The 18,023-nt window shown below is 33.3% G+C and overlaps 1 protein-coding gene across 1 annotated transcript in view; it reads right to left on the reverse strand.

The window, feature by feature from the left end:
- Positions 1-390: 390 nt before the first annotated feature.
- LOC127870398 (putative defense protein 3) overlaps positions 391-18,023 on the reverse strand; it is a 31,271-nt gene continuing 13,638 nt past the window's right edge. The window contains exons 2-6 of the mRNA XM_052413007.1: positions 11,492-11,665; positions 10,465-10,601; positions 5,713-5,813; positions 2,599-2,725; positions 391-690 (exon numbers count right to left, since the gene is read on the reverse strand). Of these exons, the coding sequence (XP_052268967.1) occupies positions 541-690; positions 2,599-2,725; positions 5,713-5,813; positions 10,465-10,601; positions 11,492-11,665 (689 nt within the window). The 3' untranslated portion in view covers positions 391-540. The remainder of the gene's footprint in view (positions 691-2,598; positions 2,726-5,712; positions 5,814-10,464; positions 10,602-11,491; positions 11,666-18,023) is intronic.

Consider the following 18,023-nt stretch of genomic DNA (forward strand, 5'->3'; position numbering starts at 1 on the left):
CACTTGTTTCTTGTATTTTAGCAAATTATTTCCTTGATTAAATACTCTGAACTTATCTCAAATAAAACTCTTATTTATGCTTTCCGGTATTTTATAGAGAAATATAAGTGAGTTATAACTGATATTTCACTGTTTTGCTGTGAAATGACGTCAATAATATTGACAAAATAACGTACTTATTCCAGCGAATTTCTCGAGTTTAACTCTTTTACGATGACATTACACGGTGCAAAAGGAATAAAATAAAAATAAAATGGGTTGGATTCGGTGGAATATCAATTTAAATTCTCGAGTATATATATATATATATATATATATATATATATATATATATATATATATATATATATATATATATATATATATATATAAATGTGTGTCTTACGTTTGAATGAAACACCTCAAGCCAAAAGTCCAGTTTAAATAGAACAGAGATAATGGACAAAAGCTCAAAAACAATTTAACAATTTAAAGGGCAGGCGTGCATTAAATCTAAAACCAACCATTCTCTCATCTTTAGACAGTCCTATTGCACAATATTTAGGCATTCTGAGGTCTTTTGCAGGCAAGGGAGAATAATATTTCATCCCCAGTTTCCTTCCAAGTCAGCATGAAGTCACAGTTAGCTCCCTTGCAGCCATCATGAAAGCAGCTGATAACTTTGCCGAAATCTGAGGGACGAGTGATGGTCTGAAACAAAAACCTATTTTTATTCATCATTATTTTCTTTTGCGAAATAAGAGTTAAAATATGCAGACAAAACAATTTTTAATATCATATATAATAATGAATTTCAATATGGTATTTGAAGAATACAAAGATTTTGACACTCTGTTATTGTTTGCAGTCAAAAGAACAATTTTAAACTTTAACTTTGTCAGAGGTCATTTGCAGTTCAGTTTTAAGAACTAGTTTTCTATCTAGATCTTTGTCAAAAACGTGACGAATCCCCCCACATGCCGCATTGACACAGATTATTTTGCATATTGTCCTCAAAAAACAGCGGACACAATGCTCAATGTTCAAAACGCACTAAGTGACCCCTTGACCTAGTTTTGAACCCTGCAAGGCCCATGTTCGATCTTGGCCTTAAGATTATCTAGATAAAACTTCTGACCAAGTTTGGTGAAGATCGGATGAAAACTACTTGAATAAGAGAGCGGACACCATGCTGAATGTTAAAAAACGCACTAAGTAGCCGTGACCTAGTTTTTGGCCCAGCATGGTCCATGTTCAAACATGGCCTATACATCATCTAGATACAACTTGTAAACAAGTTTAATGAAGCTCGGATGAAACCAACTTGAATTAGAGAATGGACACGTAATACGGGCCGACAGACAAACAGACCGACAGACAAGTTCACTCATATATACGACCCTAAACTTCGTTTGTGGCGGTATAATAATGTAGGCTTTTAACATACAGTATTAAGTTTCAGCTTGCTACCTCATATTACATCCAAGATATGCTACGGACAGTTATGGGATTTTGCACTGAATTGTTCTTTTATGAGATCTATCTACCCATGAAATTTTAAGTTGATACCTCATCATTATTTGCAGGAAATGTGCTTGACAAAGTGTAAATATAAAACATTTTTAAAATGACTATAACTATAAAAAAACGGAGGAGTCAACATAGAAATTCATGTAGATTAAGGTCATTAAAAATAGTTTCTAGAGTAGCAACATGGTTTTGCTTAGATTTGACATAATGATTAATTTGCATAATAAACATTCTTACAGAGCTTCATCGAGATTGGCTGATAAAATGTGCCCTTTTGAGTGGTAAGGCGCTACAAGTTGATGAATATATTGTATATATTTATCCCTTGTCTTTAATAAACCTAACATTGCCTTCATGAGTATACAAAATTTTGTTCAAGAATGTTCAAAACTTTCTGACAAATCACATGATACACTTACATGCAAGTTCTTTAAAAGTTATTTCAGTTTTTGCAGAAAGACGGACGGATAAACAAATAAAGGTATTGATTGACAGACAGAACTTAAGGCTAAATGTGTATACCAAGTTTCAGGAAAATATCTTACGGTACTTAACAGATTTTGCATTATTTTGTTTTTTTTGCAGATATACGGACGGGTTGTTTAGAGAAAGGGATTTACATACATAAATGAAGATCTGTAGCTGAATGTGTACACCAAGTTTTCAAATAAAATCTTAAGATCTTTGGGTTTTTATAAATTTAGGCTTTGTTTTAATTTTAATAACATAAAGTGGACCCTTGACCTCTGGAGACAAATTGGTTTGTGCATAATCCTTCATCTGCAATTTTAGATTTAACATGTTTCATACAATTTTCATTTGTATTTGATGATAAATTATAAGTCCCATTTTTGCATAAGAATGGACTTACTGATAGTAGAAAAGACAGACATGGCAGATGAAGGTTGAACCAGTAGTTCCCTTTAGTAAAACCAATAGGGAAGTAATAAATAATATTATATCAAAATAAGTGTGCATAATGAAACCTAAACAGCTAAATAAATCACTATTTTTTTAAAGATCCAGTTGCAAATACAAAATTTGGGGAAATGTTTAATGTAAATCTATTCCTTAAATATTGAGCCCTACTCCATTTGTGTTTCTTGTAGTGGTGGTGGCAGCAGTTGTGCATGTGGTCCCTGACTCAGCCACATAGGTCAAGGGCGCTGACTCTTGCTTCACCCAGTACGTTAAAAAATCCTGTACCATTGTATACCTAAAAAAACACATAACACAGCTATAAAAAAATATATTTCTGCTATTTCATACCACCCTGTACAGCCTATTGAAATGCCCTTAAATCTTAATACAGGGCACGTTAACTTACATGTATAACGATTTAAATAATGATTTCAGTACAGATTAATTTTGCACTAGATTTCTTGCTGTAATTATTCAGTAAGAACATTGTCAGTCAATAGCATTGTTCAAAATTTTGCTATTCAGAATAATAAACCAATCAGTAAAAGAGAACCTGCGCGGGTGCGCCACACAAAACTATCTTTGTATATAATCAACACTTAAAATAAAACACAGCCCTGTTGACCATAAAGCGCTCATCGGATTTCAATGTACATCAATTATCAAAGAAATGACTACTTGATAAAGTTTTTCACTCCACTTGACCAAAATTTGACCTTGTGACATACTTTTTGAGATACGTTCCCCACATTTAAAAAAAGCGAAGATATTGCCAAGGTATTTGTAAAATTTGACTTGGTGACCTAGTTTTTGGCATTCAGATTCAAACTTAGCCTAAACATTCTGACCAATCATCATCATAGCCATGATGATTAATTTTACATCACACTTTCATTTGAACAAACATTATGAGAGAGCTACATGAAGATTTGGCAAAAATGTGACATGAAAAGAGTTGACTCATTTCACTTAAGCAATGTTTAGAAAACTTCTCGTCTTCTGGCAACCGTGTTTTAAACAGACTTGAACTGTTTTTAAACTTGGCCTACATATCATGAGAAAAACTCTTCTGGACAATATGAGTTCCAGCCTTTAACAATATTTCACTGAAGCAATATTAGGAAAACTGGTCAATCCATAGCAGCAACGTTTTTCAATGAACTAGAACTATTTTCGAATTAAGCCCGGAAATAATTTTAAAAAATTCTAACAAAATTTCATGATGATTGCACTATAAATGTTTCTTTTAGAATATAAACATGCTTTTCCGTTAAGTTGACCTAGTGATGTAGTTTTTGACCTCACGTGACCCAGTTTCAAGCGCTGCAAGGATATACTGTAATTAGGACAACTTGTTCTGAACAAATTTCCTGACAATTGGCCTTTAGAGTATTAACTTGGTAAATATTGTCAACAAACAACGCAAGACTGACAATAATTAAATAAAAAACTCGCAATCACAACAATAAGCTCCGATGGGCTTTAAAGCTAATTGGTTGAAGCCAAAATGTGCTACTTAACAATCACTTACATAACAAGAGTTCCGCGGTCGGAAACATATGCCCCCTAAACAGGGCTTTGAACAATTGACCCCATTTTTTTCAATTTACTGTCCAAGGCCAATGAAGATGTGAAGTATTTAGCCAATTTGTCAATTCATTGACAAGTTATTGATCGGAAACAATTTTCACACTTATTGTGACAGTGAACTTAACCTTTGACCCAGTGAACCCAATTTCAATAGGAGTCATCTACTGTCAAAGGCCAAAGCACATTGGAAGTATCAAGCCAATTCCTTGACAAGTTATTGATCAGAAACAATATTCCTAATTATTGTGACAGTGACCATGACCTTTGACCGAGTGACCCCAATGCCAATAGGGGTCATCTACTATCTAAGCCCAATGTACATGGGAAGTATCAAGCCAATAGGTCAATTTGTTGACGAGTTATTGATTGGAAACTATTTTCACACTTATTTTTATAGTGACCTTTGATGTAGTGACCCCAATTTCAATAGGGTTCATCTACTGTCTAAAGTCAATTACTATGGGAAGTATCAAGCCAATCGATCAATTCGTTGATGAGTTATTGATCCGAAACAATTATCACACTTATAATGACAGTGACCATGACCTTTGACCATGTGACCCCAATTTCAATAGGGGTCATCTACTGTCCAAAGCCGATACACATGTGAAGTAGCAAGCCAATTGGTAACTTTTTTGATGAGTTATTGATCGGAAACGACTTCTAACACTTATTGTAGCAGTGATCTTGATCTTTGACCTAGTGACCCCAAATTCAATAGGCATCATCTACTGTTCAAGGCCAATGCACATGTGAAGTATCAAGCCAATTGGTCAATTTGCTGATGAGTGATTGATCGGAAACGACTTTTTACACTTAATGTAGCAGTGACCTTGATCTTTAACCTAGTGACCCCAATTTCAATAGGGATCATCTTCTGTCCAAGGCCAATGCACATCAGAAGTATCAAGCAAATCAGTCAATTCGTTGACGAGATATTGATCGGAAACGAACTGGTCTACCGACAGACAGAAAGACCAACCGACATCCAGCAAAACAATATACCCCCTCTTCTTCGAAGGGGGGCATACAAATCTTCTGCACTTGTAAAAGGTTTTGCCAAATTGGCCTCACAAATAAAGCTGAATCTACAACAAATAAAAAAATGTGCAATGAAAAAGGTTGATAAATCTTCAAAAACTGGTTGCAGCAAAAATTCCTTTCTCGACATTCATGTACTGAGAAAGCAAAGTACATATCATTTCAATATGCACATACGAACATACATACAGACAGATGCATAAGTGAATATACCTCATCTTTGTGAGAAGGGGGCATAATGAATGATGAAGTAATTTGGATGACAATTTTTTGTTCAAGATTGCCACTACTTGATGATTGGTTAAATTAAATTTTATTTCCAACACTATTATTTTATAAATTGTGTTTATCAACTGTATCAAATTTCATTGAAATCCACAATTTCACAAAAGTTAACAAATTCTATTCCAAACCAGTAAGCCACTTAAAATCTGACGACATTGTCACACATTTCCATAAATGAATTTAAAGCGTACACAGATTTATGTATACCAAACAAAATTGATAATGTATTTTAAAGGAAAAGAAATTCTAACATACAAGGTGATCAATCAACATGCCAATCAACAAATATGGTGACTTAAGTACTACTCCTTCAAACTTTATTTGAAGGGGTATGGGAGCATACTAATGCCATAAATGTTTACTTACACAAAAACTATATTTCCAACATCAGAGTTCGGAGCAGTCCAGGTTAGGCTTAAGGAAGATTTATCAGCTGAGCCTGTATTAGCGTGTGTGGCTGATACCTCCTATACATTACAAAAGAATAGTAAAATCAAAATAAACGTCAAGTAAAGACATTGTAATTGCATACTTCAAAAATGTATCAAAATTATTTTCTAACAAGACATATAAAAACACATGATTTTGAAAACAAAAGCTAAGAACCTGTGTTTATAATGAATTATGACCACGTAATTCTTTGTCAAGTATTACCTTTTTAATTGAGCAAAGTAAAAAACATTCTTACATATTTGCATTATATTTTTTGAACTCATCCTATCATGTAGGAAAACAGTTTGTGCGATAGAGCATGTTCACATGTTGAAAGATTAAACTATAGTATCAAACTCAAACAATTTTATTTAAGTAAATACAGGCCACCGGCCCAAAAATACACAATATACACAATTTATATACAAATATATAGTTGCCTTATAACTATTTCTATCCTTATTTAATTATACATTTTAAGATAAATATATAAATACATACAAATTAATGTTGTTTCACATGCAGATATGCATATAAATACAAAGTTATGAATTGATGTTGTTTAACAGATGGTATACAAAACTTGCGACTTTATGGATAATTTCATCATTATTTGATCCCATTAATGAATAAAAATCAGATATTGAACATCCCCCATGGTACCAATTAATAAGATATTGGGTACAGATGTCTCTGTGTTTAAAACAATGGAAAAATGCATGAAATTTACATCAATAACACGTATATTATTGTTATCAAGACAAAAATACCATAGTCTATCATCAAATGGGATATTTTATTGTCTACCAATCTCAATATTTAAAGCGGGTATATACGATTTTGTCAAATATTTATGAATTTATGTAAACTGTGTAAAAAACTTATTATATATATTTTTCAATATAAATTAAAATAAAAGTTAAGAAGAACATGTGTCGAAAAATGCGAAATAAGCCAGATATTTAATTCTGAAATCGAAAACGGCTGTACAGCCGAATTCGCCAGCATATATACCATACATGTACGATGTGCATCTAAACTTAGTTTAACGGTTTATTTGAATTCCTGCAACGATATCTATTCATACGACACACGAACAGTATCTCCGATCCTAATACAAAGACGAATGCTTCGGTGATTGTAGGAAAATATGTACGTCATTATCGGCTCGGGGCGCTAATTTGTCTTTGCTGCATTTTATTAAATTCGGCTTTAATGTATAATTTTTCTTGCCTATTTTGTGTTATTGTAACATATTTTATCAATATATTACAATTAAACACATATAAAAAATCGTATATACCCGCTTTAATTTGTGATTAGAACATCTAAATTTAGAAAATGCAATTTTATGTTTAAATGGTATGTGTTCTAAGGTAAGATATCTTTCAGTATTTAGCATTGTTGACGATGCTGCGAAGCAGCTCGTCTAAGTTATCATACCATGAAAAAATTCTTCACAATGGCGACCTATGTAAAAGACCGAGCCAGTCCGATTGAGATAGCTCGATTTTTCTAATCGGCATACCTCGCTGATTATCGTTGATAAAGGTATAGGAAGCTCAGCTGTAAATAGGACAGCATATTCTGGGAAAAATATTTAATAACAGTTTGAAAACGTTAATTTTAAATCAGTTATATTCAATGCATTATATGTTTTTAGATCAATGAAACAAATATGCATTTTCTGCATTGTATTTGACATTTGTCGTGATCCAGTAAATTAATTAAAACGTCCCAATCTTTTCGGCAAAAATGAAATTTCGGGAGAGACCTTTTTCATTTTTTATCATTTCAATACCCGTATATTTGAAAATATCTTAACCACGAAGTAAGGTAATCACGCTTCTGTTTATGACACGTGTATTGTTGATTGTCATCACCCGCCTGTACGTGTCAATTATCTTGTTAATCGATCGGTCTCTTTTATAACGATTATCCCTTTATTCATGAGTAATTAAACATGGGAATCTTTAATTGTCGGTTTGATCTAAGCCTTTGCTTCTTTTTATTAATATCAAGGAAAGTATGACATGAATTAAATGTGCCGATATCCAATAGTCCTTAATTATCACAACATTAAGGATACCTCGAGATACCTGAATTAATTGCAATAACTGAAAGTAAATCGATAATTCTAAAAAAAACTTATTTAATGTTTTTTTTCCACTTTTTTGTGTCATTTCAATATGTCTGCTCCAAACCAACCAACGAATTTCAAATTTCCAAAACGGAATTTCGGGGGAAAAATCCCGAAGAACGTTCTTTCAACTAACATGATGACTATTGGTGTGTCGCCTGCAATTATGTAAAAACTGCGACATATAGAAATCACTTCTCCATCGTCTGTCTGTCTGTCACAACTGTTGTCATTCAAAATATGCCTGCAATAGGCGTGTATAAGGTCAGATATCAGGCATAAAAACACATATAATGCGCCATTTGATGTTAAAATTAAAAAAAAAATCCGTGGACCGGACCACACCAACGGGAGGGGTTTAACCCCTACCATTCCCACCCCATCCGCCACCCCAATATCAATTTGCTTCCGACGCCCCTGAAACGAATTATTTCGAATCTGCCATTTGTAAACGTTGTAGCGACTATGATATATAAGCAGCATACTAGCCGTATGACATATGTGAAACTCGCTCTTCTGCGTGCTTTCTCATTTTGCATATTTAATAAACTTTTCAAACAGAATTACAGAGCCACATCAGTGCACATACTATGTTTGATAATTCATTCGTTTGTTTGATATTGTTTGCTGTTTTAAACACATATAAGGTCATATCGCGGAGATTTAGTTAACCATACCATGTGTTCATGGGCGAACTCACGTATTCGAGTGCTCTTACGACTATGGGCTCATACCTACTTTCGGGAATCATCATAAAATTATTGCCGTACTTAACGAACAAACATGCCTAAGCTTATTGAATTAGAGAAAAAACAATAATCAAAAGAGAAAAATTATATGTTCATGCACATGGGCATGTGAAATCACGTCCGTACACATAGCATCATTAACTTAGGAAAGGAAACAACGAACTAGTAAGTTTGGTATGATATACATGTGAAATTAAAGAGCATGGTGTAATTAAAGAGAAAGTTTTGAATTTATATGCTGAAACGTAATGTTATAACCCACAAACGTTTTACTGTAACAGAACTTTTTTTTTTTAAAGATAAGTGGTACAGAAAATACGTGTCGAATATCTTTTTAAAGATATTTCTTGTTATATTTGATCGATGTAATCCGCCTCCCAGTTTCGCTGAATGGATCAAGTTCCCAACGGGTACTACTTTCCCGTATCCCCATTTTTTTTTCGTTCCATATATTTTTTGTACCCAATTTTTTTCGTACCCAATTTTGTTTCGTACCCAAATTTTTGCTCGAACCAAAATTTTGTTTTCGTACATATTTGTGTTTTGGCATAATTTTTGTACCCAAAATTTTCGTACCCATTTTTGTTTCTACCCAACATTTTCGTACCCACAAGCACAATTGTGGTGATGTAGATAAACTTAAATAGATGCTTTTATATCAATTCTCTTCAAAAGCATCGTCACACCAGTACTGTAAGTACTTTGATTGTGTAATACATGTACTGGTGACAACGAGTATAATTGTTTTTATCACTTTGCCAGTTTTGAGTATAACAATCAATAATGCGTTGGCGAAAGTGTATAATGAATAAATTAACATCACCAATTTCTTGACGTATCTATACATTTCCGTAGCCATAACGAAATAGCATTGTTTTAACTTTTGAAGCCCAGCATTTTATTCCGGAGTCATCAAGCGCTTTTAACATTATATAACATTGTTTAGGGTATCTATGATTAGTGATTAGGCATAGTAAGTAACGTACACGAATATTTTATAAAATTGACAAAGTAGATAACACATAATGGGAGACGTCCGCATTCACCATGAACAAGACATGCGTTAGTAGGTTTTTTAACATGCAAAATTCGTTTACAAAATTTGTTATGTAAAAATTCAATTGAGTCAATATACTCGTAACCCCATATTTGTTATCCATAACATAGCATTGGTTTTTGTCATTCTATCAAACAATATAAATAATTCTTTAGTCAGGAAATACCCAAATGATTTTTTACAGTTGTTAAAAGAAAAAAAATGCTTTTTGTGCTTGTGCACTTAGCTTTTCATTTGTAGCCTTCTAAGATAATTTTGGTGTAAACATTAATCCCATGTATTTATAAATAGATGGAGTATTTATCCGCGTGCCACGGGAACTCCAATGTTCGTAATGTCTTAAAGGACCACTGTTTCTAAATACAATTATTTCTTTTTTTATAGATTAATTTCCATTTCAGTTAAAGCACAAAATTCGTCAATAACGTTTAATTGCTGTTGAAATTTAATTGCTGTTTCGGCACAAGTAGCTACATCATCGGCGAACATTAGACATACAATGTCGTGGATTTCATTAGTAATGAATATTCCATTTCCACATTTCTCTCGTAACATCGTAGATAATTCATCGATAAATCATGTAAAAATCGTTGGACTGGTTTTATCACCTTGCCTGGTTCCAATATTGCATTTAAAAAAGTCTGTTATGTTAACATGTGAAAACAAAGTATGTCCGTCGGGTTGGATTTTCGTATTTTGTTTGAAAGTTTTTTATTTCAAAAGTGATACCAACTAATTACCGGATTGCATGGATTTCCAACACCAGTGGCTGTAGCAAATGATACATATGTTTTGTACGCTGATGAATCAGCTGCTGAACGAGCCTGTATCATGAACCCTTGGAACTGTGTACCAGCTGCCTTGCCTTGTAATGTTACTGGAAACCAAAATAATGTTACATAATAAGCACAACAGTTTTTTGTATCATCGTTAGGCTGCATATATACCTAATTAAAATATCGATCTGCTTTCTTTTGAAAATAAAACGTAAGTCAATGAAACTTGGTATGTCAGCAATTATTTTCCTTCTTTATTAAATAAATGAACTTCAACAGTTGTGTGTTACAATCATCATCTTTCTCCCTTAATTTGGGTTTATTTAACCTAAAACATCACTTTCATTTCAAGCCATTTATAATGTAATTTTTCATTGTTTTTGCGGTGAACAATTTATTTTCTGTAAATAAAATTAGTCACAATAGTAAGTAAGACACACACAAAATAAGTCATTGGCTTCATGGATATCTGCTGTTGGAAAAGTAGGTCTTTCAGAAAACTAAACCTGTTGATGAAATCCAATATAAATTAGTGTCAAAACAGGCCACGGAAGCACGTAAGTAAGGCTTTCGTTTTATTGAACAACAAACAAGCCCTGGAACTAAACATTTCCCCCCAAAATGTGACAAAATATTTGATTGTGTTTGTGCAAATAAGTACAGAACAATAAAAAAGATATGACAATTTAACTATACATATGTTCAGTTTATTTCATTAACTTTTTCCACTTTGGCCAGCACCGATACTTTTGACAATTTTGGGAGCATTGTTATAGCGATATGTGGATAGAGGGCGAACAGAACATGCACATTGTGGTAGCTATGAAGATCCTGTTCTTAGTCAGACAGCACTTACCCAACAGGACACTGCTATCTTGTTTTTAGGTGTAATCATGCTATCATAATTGACAGACGGGGATGGAGAAAAATCCTTACATAGTCTTCTGTTGTGAAACTATGGTAGGCGAGTTATTAATAATTTTTACTGTACCTTGAATTTGACCACATGGTGAGTATGTGTTTTTGGAGAGGGTAAGCTGATATGGGTTGGCTGCTGTCTGTGCAGAGAAGCCGTGGACTAGCAACATTGAGCTACATGATTCACTTGGGGGTAAACTACTATACCCCAGGACGCTTGTCAACAATGTGAACACCATGATCCAAACTTAAAAAAGACAATATAATTTATACAGCGTGCTACACATAATCATTAAAAAAACAGCAATACATTACTTTCTGTATTGTAGTTTAATATTAATGAGTACTATGTATGGGAATGTTCATAAAGGTACATGTATTGTTGCTGCACCTATTGTACAAAGATACAAGTGAGTGAGTTATATACATGAAAACACACAAACAACCACAGAGAAGTATTGTTACTGCTCCGGAACCCTGCAAACATTTGTTTGTAACACCTCAACTGCGACTCTGGGCTGGTCAATAATTAAAATATATAACTTATTATTATCTTGTCAAACATATATAAGTAAAAATTGACAAATGAATTAAAAATGTTTACAGGCATTAGTTAGAATAAGTTACCAACTAATGTTTTATTTATATGATTTGGGAAAACATCAAAACAATTGTTTCGCTTCTGTTATCGTAACTCCCAAATATCTGCTTTTTGAGTAGACAAACACATTTTCAATCTAATACTAAAATTTCTACTAAAATAATTTCATTATTTTTTTGAAGCAACATAATTATTTTATATCATTATTCGTTTTAAATCATCAAAGTATTTATTTAAACAACTAAACATCATGAGTATAATTCACACTTGTAAAAATTTAAGCACAACACCTTGTTCCGTTCTATTTGCAGTTCCTTTGTTTAGGCTCTTTATATGTATGTCTTAATTTTGTTATAGTTGGTTATCTTCTAGTTTCTCGGTAAAATTCTAGTTTCTCGCCAACTCGCGTACATTTTCCTCTCCCCTACAAGACACTTCTACCCATCATTACTTATTTTTAGATCAGCTAAATCTTATATAAGTGCATCCGTCCTGTTCAAATGTTTACAAGCACTGAATGCCTTAAATATCGTGCTATTGATAGTTTAATTATTGCTTGCATAGGTCAATACATTAATTAATATGTGTTTGATCTAGAAGGGCGCGCAGGTTAGGCACTTGACTTATTAAAAGGAAAATTATATACACTGTGGGTCTGATAAAAAGGGCATATACAATGTATCCATTTAACTTAAGTCAACATTTCATGTTTCATTTTGTGTAACAGACTGATTCATTTTATCGGTGAGCTTCTTAAATAAGTATTTATTTATAAAAGTTAAACATAAGAAGCGTTATTTTATACAAAGTATTGGCAATGTATGGATTGAGCAATACTACACACAAACTAATTATTAGTAACAATCAAACCTAAGGTTGATGGACTAAATAAAAGGGGGTGGCATAGCACCTCGTTGACTAGCCCTAGATTGAAAACTACTTATGCTAATGTACAAAGTCTGGATAAGTAGGAATACAGTGTAACATTTCCATCTGTGACTGATATAGTTATTTTTATTCATTGAAAATTACAGACATAACAACTTTTGAATTATCACGACAGTAGGCATGCCTTCCATTGTGCGAAGTAGTTTAACACATTAACATCTGATAAATTACTGTGAATTACAAGTTTTTGTTAATGACATTTCCCACTTTTATTTTACTGAAATAAATTTAATTTCATTTACAAAAAATGTAAAGATTACATAACGTTTATAAAAACAATGATACCACAATGGTGATTGGTTTCATTCTGTGCTTATTACAACAGTAATGTTTTTTTCAGATGTATATTGTTATGATGATGTCACACATATATTTTGTATTATACAACTTATATAACAGATTGCGATAACTGAAAGTAAATTGAGGCCCCACATGCAAAAAAGTATTGATAATACATAATGAGTGTAATATTATTGAAATAAGTTATTTGTGCAGAAAATTCATAATCATGGCAAAAGGCACTGCAGATACAAAATAATACACCACTCAATAACCAAGAAACATTCGAAATATAAAGATGTGCATGTACCGTGTGATGAGACATAAGTTAATATCTATGTATTGTCCCAGATGTAAGGGTCAACAACAAAGGTCATGCTAGCACTAGTAGTAGTACAATTAAAACCATGACAGAATGAGAATTTAAATGGGCAAATATTAAAAATGCCATGAAATAACCATATTAAAACAGTTAACATATGAACAGAATTACAAGAAGTAAGATCAATACTGGCAATATCAGGGACAACAAGAAACACTATGAAAATGTAATATAAACCCTATTTGAATGATCATTATATTGCTTTTAGAAGTTTCACTGCAATTATCCAAGGTGCAATTGGTGCAATGATTACCGGTATTAAAACATAATGCCTCTAAAATAAAGTACATGGTCTCTCATCAAAATAGTCTTTAAAAAAGACCATTCTGGAAGAATGCAGACCGTCAAGGGGCCTTTTCACAGATTTGGTCATGTATATGAACAGAATTACAAGAAGTAAGATCAATACTGGCAATATCAGGGACAACAAGAAACACTATGAAAATGTAATATAAACCCTATTTGAATGATCATTATATTGCTTTTAGAAGTTTCACTGCAATTATCCAAGGTGCAATTGGTGCAATGATTACCGGTATTAAAACATAATGCCTCTAAAATAAAGTACATGGTCTCTCATCAAAATAGTCTTTAAAAAAGACCATTCTGGAAGAATGCAGACCGTCAAGGGGCCTTTTCACAGATTTGGTCATGTATTGAAGTTTGTCATTAAATGCTTTATATTGATAAATGTACACATTGGATCTAAAAAGCTCCAGTACAAAACAAAGTAACCCTTAATAGGGCATGAACCACTGACCCCTGGAGTACTGGAGTAAAAGACTACCATATAGACCACTCGGTCATCCGCACGCAATGATGGATGTATGTTATACTTCATATAAGCAATCCTCGTAGATTCACAAAATATAACGACAACAGAACAAAATTGGCGAATCTGAAACAACTTTTTTTAATTTTGTCAATTTACCAAAACGTAAAAAGGCCCCTTTAAATTTCAAATCCATGTAGGATTGTCTCATTTAGACACAATTATTTCATCTTTTGTAATCAAGTTAATATTAATACAGTTGTATTGGTTTAATTAAAATTATCATTTTATCTTGCAATATTATTACTTGTAATAATCCAACAAAACACTGCTGCCGTTATTAACGATAAATGTGTTTAAGAATTTCGTAAACACAAACGTTGGACATTTTTTTAATGTACCTGGGTATAGGTGGGTATATCGAAACTACTCGGCCTTTCGCAGAAAAGCCGAGATAAATTTAATCATTGTCTCCGTGGTTAGACTGAGTAATTATAATTGCAAAAGGGCTGAACATGCGAGGATCACGTGTTCAATATCAGCGCATCAGGTAGAGCTCTTAACAATAAACTCCAACTTGGTTCTCTATAAAAGATTGAAAGGCGGAGCTGCATTTTGTAAGCACATGCTATAAGCACATGCTCTTACACGATTTATGTATCCTGTTGATTGCTAGACAAACGAAACCAATGTTATCAGCCCGAAATTATTCTTTTATGGCTCCTTGACAGCCGATTTCATTTGAGATCGGCAATCAAGTTTGGTGAACAGATTTAACTCCCAAATTGTGGCTAAATCCAATATCACAGTGTATAAATCAATTGTATCATACCCGGATGTTGCGATGTTGCGATGTGATTGCCATGGCGTAACGGCCATATTTACATACCGCTGTTAATTTTGATACAAATCAATGTATTAATACTGCAAAGAAGTAAGTAAACTCTGTGCTTTAGATGTCGTAGAGAATAAAGTTTCCCTTGAGAACGTATAATTCCGCTTCAAGGAAGTTGTTGTTTATGAAAACACTAAAAAATCACCGAAGAAAACTGGAAAACACATGTTGCTCTATGCCAAAATATCATTTGTTGTCTTAAATCTGTTTCGAAATATACATATTTGTGTATGTAATATATTGCAATTGAAGTCAAATAACTGCTATGATTATCAGATACATATAATCTATCGGCATTTTGAATAAACAAAGATATTGATTAAAATATACAAGATGGTTTTTAAAATGACTGTATCATATATTGCAGTGATGCTGTAACATTGATTGTGATTACATTATATGCATTCTGTATCAATTATGGCGATAAATCTATGCCGATTTTGCAGATTTTGTATCATTTATTGTGATTAACAATAATTGATTAAGTCTTGTATCTTGTCTGTTTTAGGAACAATGGAAGAATTCCAATGCATTTACTATGATTTTTAAACAAGCGTTTTCGGACACAAAATTAATCACTGCACATCAAAACATGAAAGTAGAAACCAGAAAATAAAAATATCTGAAAAATACTTTGCTACCAACAAACAATTGTTATCGTATTCCAAAGACTTTCAAATCATACCAAAAGAGTCAAAATCTTTAAGTATTATTCCAAATAATAATACAAAAAAATACGAATTTCAAAATGTGAACAAGAAGCACATCTACAATTCCGAAGCCAACACCTGTTAAAGATGTGTACAGAACGCTTGAAGAAAATAGTGAAATTGGAGGCAATGATGAAGCTGATCTAAATGTTTACTTTGAAGACATGATATTATCGCACATCGACTGCAGTGCAAACAGGACCATGTTTTGTGGTTAAGACCGAAGCTATTGAAGAACGTGACATTGAAACAGTTGACTATTTATCCGAAAAAAATCCAGCGGTGTTGGAATACCTTAAATCAGAAACTTAAGTTAAAATGTATATGAAATTTACAACCATACGAGCTGAACGTAAGTAACCGTTGTCTAACATTGCATGTTGACTGTTCATTGATGTTGTGGAATGATTTTAATTAGAAAGCACCCGTTATATGCGATATTCCGAAGATGTGAAGCAGTTTTGGCGGATCGGACTTCAGCTTTTTAAAGGGAAATTTCTCAGGTTTATGTCTGGTTGGAAAAATCAAGGGCAGGACAGACAGGGTGCTTTTAAACCTGAGGACTCTTCTATAAACTTTGCTGTGCCATATAGGTCTTGTCTTGAAGAGTCGTATCTTGCTCAGAAGATAAAAGAATGTCGCCCATTGGGCAAAAGTACCTAGCAAAATTTGGATTTTCCGAGTCATGTTATCTTCCAAATTCCAAATTGGGAAGAATTTTCATCGACAAAAGCATTATTTGGGAAATTATTTTCCAAATTTTTTTATTAAATCTAATGTCTTCATACATAGTTATGGCCCAAAAATGCTAAGAAGTCTTAAACTGTATTTTTAGCTTGCAACAGTCCACTGCTAACCTAAGTATGAGTATGATAAAAAAAACAGACTTTGTTATGCTTTTGCATGAATAAAATACATAGCTCGATATGTCATTAAGGATTTTTAGCTCATCTATTTTTTGAAAAAAAAAGAGCTATTGTCATCACCTTGGCGTCGGCGTCCGGTTAAGTTTTGCGTTTAGGTCCACTTTTCTCATAAAGTATCAATGCTATTGCATTCAAATTTGGTACACTTACTTACTATCATGAGGAGACTGGGCAGGCAAAAGTAAGATAACTCTGGCTTGAATTTTGACAGAATTATGTGCCCTTTTTATACTTACAAAATTGAAAATATTGGTTAAGTTTTGTGTTTAGGTCAATTGTATTTTTCAAACTTTAAATACATTCATGCTGTCATGAGGGTACTGTACATGGCAAGTTGAATTTTACCTTGACCTTTGAATGACCTTGACTCTCAAGGTCAAATTATTAAATTTTGCTAAAATTGCAATTAATTCTTTATTTATGATTAGATTTGATTGATACTTTGACCAAACATCTCTTACTTGACATACCACAATAGACTCCACCCAAACCATCCCCCACGCCCCCCCCCCCCGAATACCCCCCTTCAATCGCCCCACCATTTTTTTAAGATCATCTAATGAATGACCACCACACCCTCACACTTTACCCCCTCCCCCCCCCACCCCCCACCCCAAAAAATAATTTGTATGCCCCCGGTAGGGTGGCATATAGCAGTTGAACTGTCCGTCAGTATGTGAGTGTATCAGTATGTCAGTTAGTCTGTCCGTCCGTCCAAAAAAAACTTTAAGATTGGCCATAACTTTTTCACTATTGAAGATAGCAACTTGATATTTGGCATGCATGTGTATCTCATGGAGTTGCACATTTTGAGTGGTGGAAGTTCAATGTCAAGGTTATCCTTCAAGGTCAAGGTCATCCTTCAAGGTCAAAGGTCAAACAAATTAATTTAAAACGGCGTTCTCATGAAGCTGCACATTTTGAGTGGTGGAAGTTCAAGGTCAAGGTCATCCTTCAAGGTCAAAGGTCAAAAAATATTTTTTTCAAAGCGGCGTTATCATGAAGCTACACACATTTCACAAATATTTATTTTTATTATTTTATTTTTGAAATACCGTCCAACCATCCCACCCAAGAATCCCCCCCCCCCAA

Source organism: Dreissena polymorpha, chromosome 2 (assembly GCF_020536995.1).
Source record: "Dreissena polymorpha isolate Duluth1 chromosome 2, UMN_Dpol_1.0, whole genome shotgun sequence".
Lineage (NCBI taxonomy): Eukaryota > Metazoa > Mollusca > Bivalvia > Myida > Dreissenidae > Dreissena > Dreissena polymorpha.